The sequence below is a fragment of the Hyposmocoma kahamanoa genome, unplaced genomic scaffold (genome assembly GCF_003589595.1).
Source record: "Hyposmocoma kahamanoa isolate Upper Pololo Valley unplaced genomic scaffold, ASM358959v1 102, whole genome shotgun sequence".
NCBI lineage: Eukaryota > Metazoa > Arthropoda > Insecta > Lepidoptera > Cosmopterigidae > Hyposmocoma > Hyposmocoma kahamanoa.
The window spans coordinates 15556167-15564840 of NW_020653337.1; the positions used below are offsets into that span (position 1 = coordinate 15556167).

General features: G+C 32.2%; 1 protein-coding gene across 2 annotated transcripts in view; it reads right to left on the reverse strand.

The window, feature by feature from the left end:
• LOC113231379 (mitoguardin) overlaps positions 1–1181 on the reverse strand; it is a 73491-nt gene extending 72310 nt beyond the window's left edge. For both annotated transcript variants that reach the window (XR_003310559.1, XM_026465681.1), the window contains exon 1: positions 845–1181. Coding sequence is in view for 1 of the 2 variants with exons in the window: in XM_026465681.1 (XP_026321466.1) it covers positions 845–943 (99 nt within the window). In the remaining variant the exon portion in view is untranslated. The remainder of the gene's footprint in view (positions 1–844) is intronic.
• Between the last annotated feature and the right edge of the window lie 7493 nt (positions 1182–8674).

Genomic DNA, 8674 nt, shown 5'->3' on the forward strand with positions numbered 1-8674 from the left:
GCTTAGAAATGTAAATTATGTAAGTTTGACATTAACATGATTTTTCGCTTTATTTTTGACATTGTTAATTTTTACTAATTTTTATTATATTTTTTCTTTACATATTTACTAGTTTTTGACAGTTTTTAATTATAATATTTTGTACATTATGCGACCACCACTAATTATATTTGTATGTTTCGACGAAACTGGTTGTAGTAGCACTGTTAATGTATTGAACTGATCTGATTAACTTATTGTACCTACTTCCACAAATAAATCGATCTTTATCTTTATCTTTAAGATCACATTATAGTACATAGACTGCGATTCTGAATAAGGTATAAAGCAAGAGGCACCCAAACAAAATCCGTAAATACAGAATATAGTATGATTGTCCCACTGAACTGAATTCAAATAGAACTAATTAAATAATTCCACACTCAAGTAAAATTATTTTTTGGGAACTGGTGCCTACAATTATTAACATAATAATTTACTACAAGTACTTAACTTGATTTTAATTATGCGTTGTTAAATATTTTTATTCTATGATTTATGTTTACGTACTTCATAGATTTAACATAGGTACTGTAATGGTGTTGTTATTAAACTAGCCATTCTGTTTTCGTAACACACAATCTTATTTTAGAACTAAAACCAGTTTTGGTAAAGTAAACAAACAGTCAGGGTCACTGTGTAGATGTAGCTTATTATGGACATTTAAAATAAAGTAAACAGTTCTATGTTCGCAAGACCTGTACGGATATATACATTGCAATCCATTTTTTTTTAGAAATCACATATTGTACCTACTGTACTAACTTAAAATTAGCCTCATGATCTTGTATAAGAATGTTCTTACCTTTTGAGATGTAGTTAATTGAATGTCACTGAAAGAAACGGCTTGGCGCCAATGTTTCAATTTGCCTAACAAGGGACTATCTTGAATTAAATGCTGCATTATCTCACTTGTACTGGTGCTTTTAAAATTCAACTAAATAATGATAAAATCTGGAACTTAGGTTATATGTCAAACCAGACACACCTCAAATCAATGCAAATTATTACAATACACTGCCACATTTATTGCAATTTACGCACAGAATTAACTCTAATATAATTTTTTTTCACTGTCTCCATAGAAAACTAATAATTTTCTTTAGCAGAAGTAGGCAAATTAAATATTCCCGGTCAAAGAAAGGATTTTTTTATTCCTTTCGTCAAGAAAGTATGGGTCAAAGACTGATACTGCCTAGTTTTAAATATTTATGTTACCTACTTACGACGATAGCGTCGTATTCTAGAACTCTACTCAATGCTTAAGTCAGAACTTGAGTATTATTTAAAGCATTAGAAATCATACTCAAGTCCTTGCCATTAGGGTCGCATTTCCTGTGCTTGAAATCATACTCAAGTCTGCTCAAGTCCTGACTTGAGTATTGAGTAGAGTTCTACTATCTACTAGTCAAGTAGATACACAAGAATGTTTGACAAAAAAGAAAGTATTATATTATATATTGTGGAACTTGTGTGTTGTAGGGGAGTGAGATGGCGCTGTCGCCGCGATAATAATTAGCTCCGTACTTACTCAAAATTTAAATTATTAAAACTAGTACAAACAGTATAATATTATAACCAACATATTATTTATTGTTCAAAGTTTAAGTGACAACGTTTGTGAACTGTTACAGCTTCGTTTAATCATAAAACATTATATTATTGAACGGCGACAGAAAGTGTATTTACATTGATTGGACAGTGTCTAAAAAAGTTAAAAGTGACTTTCTTTAAGTGAGAATTAACTGTTATTATAAATACAAATGATCAGTGATCTTAAATTCTATAAATTAAACTAAAATAGTGACTTGTGTACATGATTAAACTTATTGTTGATTTTAATCTACCTTCAAAGTGCAGTAAAAAAAAAAAACATTGAACTTTGTACGCCAACTACTAGAACAACAGAGGCACAGAATCATTAATTTCGCCATACACAAACATAGAACTATTAGCCGAACGGTAACACATGCCGACTGGTAATTTCACCGGGTCAGGGTTCGGACCAGTCTTGACATAACAAAAATATCTTTTGTTTTTTTTTTTTTGTTTTGTATTATTATTTTCTTTTTTTATACGTTATAATATTCATAATTGATGTTTTAAATTATGGACGCTGATCATATAATCAACTAAAATAAATATATAAGATAATAATCACAGCCTAGAGAATAGCGCCCGTCTCCTGTTAGGTACTGTTTTCTCACTAAAGGATAGAAAATACGTCCTACAATGATGACCCGTAGGGCCTTAACTCAAAACACTGAGTTAAAGCTTCAGCAAGTGCTGGAAGAGCTGGAAGCAAGTAAGAACTCCTGTAATCAATTAATGCTCGAACGAGATGAGAGCGAAGAAGAAATAAAGAAGATTATTGAGAAAAACACAAAATTGAAAAATGAGCTTGCTGAGTTACAATCCAAACACCTGGAAGTGCTGTACGAACGAAACCAACTTGAAAACATAATTAAAAACTTTGACCAGTGCATTAACACTTACGAGAGAGCATTGGACCGCATCACAGAACTCGAACAGGATTTAAACGCAGCAAACAAACAAATATCAGATTTGGTTAATGAAAGGCACGATTTGGAACCAGACTCAAACAATCTTTTTAATGAACTGAGGTCATCATCTGAAAACTTTTCATCTGAGCAAACAATTTTACCAAAATCATATAGATCTGTATCTTGTAACATCTTAGGTTGTAATAAACTAAAAAGGTATATAAAAATTAATAGATACATAAAGAAAACTGAGAAATTGGTTAAGAAAAAAAATTGTTTTCACAAAAATGTGGCACTTAGAAAGGAACGTATGAGTCTCATGGATTCGCTAGAAATTTATGATGGTAAACTGAAGGATAGTAGAGCAATATATGATCGAGACACAAAAGCACTGCTATTGGAAATTGAAAGTCTTCATGAATCTCTGAACACTATAAATGAAAAGTACCTATCCGCACAAAGAAAGATTGAAGAGCAAATTCGTACCACTGCAGAAGTGACGGAATCAAGCAACTCTAATACAGCGTGCTACGACTCGATCATAAGAAATAAAAATCCGTTCATTAAAAATGACAATAATTGTAATACGTCATTATGCTCACTAAGTAGCAGTGTTAAAAGTGCGTTATTGAACGTCAGTCCCTGCCAAACTTCTGTATATAACAAGCTTAACTCAAATGCCGGGGTTCGTAAACCGAAAACAGTTATACTCTCTGACAAGCTTGGTCAACGCATGGGGCCAATACTAAAATATAAGTTAAATCATGAAGTGCTAAATATTTGTACTCCATATTTACCATTTGACAAAATTATCAAAAACCTGAATCAGTATGAGTACGAGTTAAATAAATTTACCAATGTTATTTTCCTTTGTGGTGACAGTCTTTTTGTTAAAAAACAACACATCATAAAATGTTTTAATCATTTAGTTCAATTAAATTCTAAGACTGAGTGTAAATTTACAATATGTGCTTTTCCATATGCTCAAAATTTATCATATGATCAAAATCAGCACATATATGACTTAAATCGATTAATTTACCATTTGACATGTCGTCATAGTGACAATATTGCATTTTTTGACACAAATAAATTTATATCTTGCTTTAATTTGACAACAGACACTTTGTACCTGGCGAAAAAAGATAGACATAAGATAGCTTCTTTGTTAGCTTACAATTTACAAGTTCAAGATACAATTAGAGGAAATGCAACAAAGTCTACAAATTGTAATATAGATTGCACAGTTAGTAACTCGACTAATTCAAATATATTCAAATTAGACTACACGTCTCATAAAACCCCTGATTTAAACTAAGTGAAAAGACAAAAGTCAAACCCAATCAATTTCAAATAGTGCACCAAAACATACAGGGTCTGACTGGCAAGGAGTTGGAAGTAGAGTTGTTTTTACTTAGTCAAAGTATAAATATGTTATGTATAACGGAGCATTGGCTTAGAGATTTTGAATTGTTACTTAATATAAAGTCATTTCAATTGTGTAGTGTTTTTAGTAGGAAGAAAGCTATCCGTGGCGGATCTTTAATAATTGTTAATGTAAATCATAAGTGTAAAGAACGTAAGGATATAGTAGCCCTTTCGGTAGAACGAATAATTGAATTGTCATGTGTGGAGTTGGAGGAATGTATTGTGGTTTGTGTGTATCGGCCTCCGTCCGGAAACTTTGATGTATTTGAGTCTGTAATGGAGGATGTTTTGAAAAAAATCTATAGAAACAAAAAGAAAATTGTAATTTGCGGTGATTTTAATGTCAACTTGTTAGAAAAGTCACAAATAAGTGTTAGGTTACTCTCTCTGTTCGAATCTTTTGACTTTCATAACCAATTTTTAGAACCAACTAGAATTACTGCGCATTCAGCCACATGTATAGACAATTTTTTCTGCAATTTTAAAGTAAGAGATAAACTAGTCATAACTAATTTATCATCAGATCACTGTGGTCAAAGGATAACTATTTCAAGTAAACAAGATAGTGAAAATCAAGTTGCTTCATTTCGACCTGTGACGGACAGCCGTATAAGAAAATTTAAATTTAATATATCTGAAAAATTAACATATTTGCCGTTGTTACTGGATGATCCAGATTACATTTACAAAAAATTATTTCACTTAATTAAGAATGAATTTGACGATAATTTTAAGATTAAACAATATAGTAAAAGTCAACAATCAAAATTCAGTGACTGGGCTACGACTGGATTACATAGAAGCAGAATCAAGTTATACGAGTTATATGAAGAAAAAAAGTATAACAATAATAATAAATTCGTGGAATATGTAAAGAAATATTCAAAGATTTTCAGAAAATTGTGCGTATATGCCAAATCCCTGTACATTACTAAAAAAATTAAAATGTCTGATAATAAAATTAAAGCGACATGGAATTGCATAAACAGAGAAACAGGAAAAATAAAACCACGAGACACTCATTTTGCATTAAAGATATGTGATAATATTCTGACATCTGATGAAAAAGTGGCCCAGGCGTTTGAACACTATTTTACAGATATACCTATTATGACTACGAAATCACTTAACGCTTCTTCACAAAAATCTGAAGAGCTACTTAAAAAATATATACCCATGTGTGAAGAACAATTTAGCTTTAAAAATGTTACTTGTGCAGATATAATAAAAACATTTAAATCTCTAAAAATGAAAAATACTTGTGATTTGTGGGATATTTCAGTTAATATTATTAGGCATATTATAGATATTATAGCTCCAGTATTAGTAGATGTATTTAATAGCTGTGTTAACAAAGGTATATTTCCTGATCTTATGAAACATAGTAAAATTTTGCCACTATTTAAATCGGGTAGCAAAGATGATCCCAATAATTATCGGCCCGTCTCTGTTCTGCCAGCACTTAGTAAGATATTTGAAAAAATTGTTCTTGATCAGCTTATGGCACATTTCGCGAAATACAGCCTCCTTCATAAAGAACAATATGGTTTTACTAAGGGCCGATCTACCACAGATGCTGGTATTGCATTATTAAAATATGTCTATAATGCTTGGGAGGGGTCGCAGAATGCCATTGGTGTTTTTTGCGACCTTTCAAAAGCTTTTGACTGTGTTGAATATAATACTCTTTTGTTGAAGCTCAAACACTATGGTATCCGTGATAATGCTTTGAAATTGATTCGGTCGTATCTTGGTTGCAGAATTCAAAGAGTTAGTGTTAATGGAATCACATCACCTGGATCTTTTGTACAAATGGGGGTACCACAAGGGTCAATATTGGGCCCCTTTTTATTTTTGGTTTATGTAAACGACTTACCATTCTTTGTAGAAAACCGATGTGAAATAGTCTTATTTGCAGATGACACTTCCTTAATTTTTAAAAGTCCCCGAACAAAAAATAATTTTGACGATGTAAATAAGGCTCTTGCAGAGGTACTTTATTGGTTTACTGTGAACAATTTACAACTTAATGCCAGAAAAACCAAATGTATAAAATTCACACTTCCAAATGTCAAATGTTCTAACAGTGGAATAATGTTAAACAACGATCTGCTGGAATTTGTTGAATCTACAGTCTTCCTAGGTATCACTGTAGATTCAAAATTACAATGGAATCCGCATATTACAGCCCTAGCAGCGAGACTCAGTTCAGCTGCATTTGCGGTAAGAAAAATTAGAGAACTTACAGATCAAGAAACGGCTAGGCTAGTTTATTACAGCTACTTCCACAGCATAATGTCATATGGAATTCTACTGTGGGGGAAAGCAGCTGATATTGCGACTATTTTTGTTTTGCAGAAGAGAGCTATAAGATCCATTTATAAACTGGGAAACAGGGTCTCCCTTAAAAACATGTTTAAAGAAATTAATATTCTAACAGTAGCATCACAGTACATTTTAAATTGTATTTTATACGTCCATCAAAATATTCCTGTATTTCAGAAACACAGCGATATACACAAATGTAATACTAGAAATAAAGATAAATTAATCATACCACAATTCCGATTGCAAAAAGTTCGTAATTATTTTATGGGACAAGGAATTATATATTTCAATAAAATACCGACCGACATTTCATGTTTGCCGTTTTACAAGTTTAAGACATATGTTAAAAATAAACTTCTGACGAAAGGGTACTATACAGTTGATGATTACATAAATGACAAAAATGCGTGGAGTTAATGTTATATTGTTTTATTGTACTTTACAATTTTGTATGAATTATTAGTGTTTTTTTTTATTTTATTTGACATGTGTATTTTTATTTATTCTTTGTAAATTTTGACAATTCGAAAGTGCTTGTGAGTCAGGCTTACTTGAATAAAAAAAATATTATTATTATTATTATTATTATGTAGTATTATCAACATTTAACCTGGCTAGTTAATGTCTTCAGTTATTCATCAGTATTGTACAACTGTCACGCCATGATGTGATGAGTCTCTATAATGTTTTGTGTTAACAGTTTTTTTAGTTTTTTTATTTTCAAGAAAGTAGTGTTAAGTATTGAGTGAGTTTCTGAACGAACTGTAAAGTATGAGTTGTCATGGAAAAAATACGGGTTTTTGTAGTTAGTTTTTTTATTAATTAATTTTTAGAGTACATATTATTACGTTTTGAGTTTCAATTATTTATTACTTGTACGGCTCATTCACTACATGGCAGTCCGCTGCGCATGCAGAAAACTGCTCGCATACTATCATGCGTAATATGGCCCATGTATGGAGTTTCGCAAAATGCATTGCAGGATGGCTTGCATGCTGCGACAAGGTATATACGTACTACATTCATAATCCTGGCTTTTGCTGCTAACGGTTAGGCGGACATGAGTCGTATTCCAGAACTCTACTCAATGCTCAAGTAAGCATTTGAGTATGATTTAAAGCACTGGAAATACGACCCTAATAGCAAAGACATGAATGTGATTTCTAGTGCTTTAAATTATACTCAAGTCAGGATTTGAGCAGACTTGAGTATGATTTCAAGCACTGGAAATACGACCCCAATAGCAAGGGCTTGAGTATGATTTTCAGTGCTCACTGCAATACTCAAGTCAGGATCTGAGTATGATTTCAAGCACAGGAAATACGACAGTAATGACAGGGACTTGATTATGATTTCGAGTGCTTTAAACCATACTCAAATCCTGTCTGGAGCATTGAGTAGAGTTCTAGACTACGACCCCAAATGTTGTAACTTGAAAAAGAAAACCAAATGTTTTTTTTCACATTTTTGAAAAAACACAGAGCCTAGGTTTTTTTCTAAATAATTTGTTTTTTTTTTACAGAAAAAGTTAAATGGAATAACTAAAATAATATATATACACCATTGACTTACAATTATATGGACGTCGGGTCCGCGCTAAAAAGTGTCCGCACTTGTAAGGCGCTAAAATCGTATACAGAGCGCGACACTCCGCTTTAGTCTTCATTTGTTCTACTGACAGCGCGATACTGCGATGACATTACAATTTAAATTTCGAATTTTTCGTGGTTTTTGTATTAGACCCGTCGTCCATTTATTTGTAAGTCAATGATATACACGTATACAGGGTGTAATTTGAGACGGGGCAGCAAGGTCAGCTATCTTAATCGTTGTAGTTACAGGAAAACTATCCATTTTATCATCCAGTTCTAGAAGACTATCCATGAATTTTGAAGATATTTTGATTGGCATTCACAGATTTTGAAAAAATAGTGCAGTCAGCTAGATAAAAGGCAATTTTTACATAGGTAACCATTTTTTATGCTATTCGATCCGGTTTCTGGTGAGGATCACTAGTCTCTGTGGGACCAACTGAGGTAAGAGTACTCGAAATGTCAGAAATCGCAAAAAACCTTCGCTCAACAAATAAATAATAAGCGTGTTGTCAGGTGGTTTACCTTTTTATAATTTTATTGTACTTTTTATTCTGTAAATAACAAGTCGCATAAATCAAAGTATTAAAGTAAAGAAACAGACAATATTCTTCAGCCATTTAAATTGCGGTTCATGTTCAATCAGCTCTATTATCATAACTCGACGGCTTTCTAGAATAGTGACCTATCTCAAAATCAATCATCTGAAATATGGTTTAGAAACATCTGAAGCATATCTAACGTGTAATGCCGACACGAATCATACACCGGTCCATGTTGTCA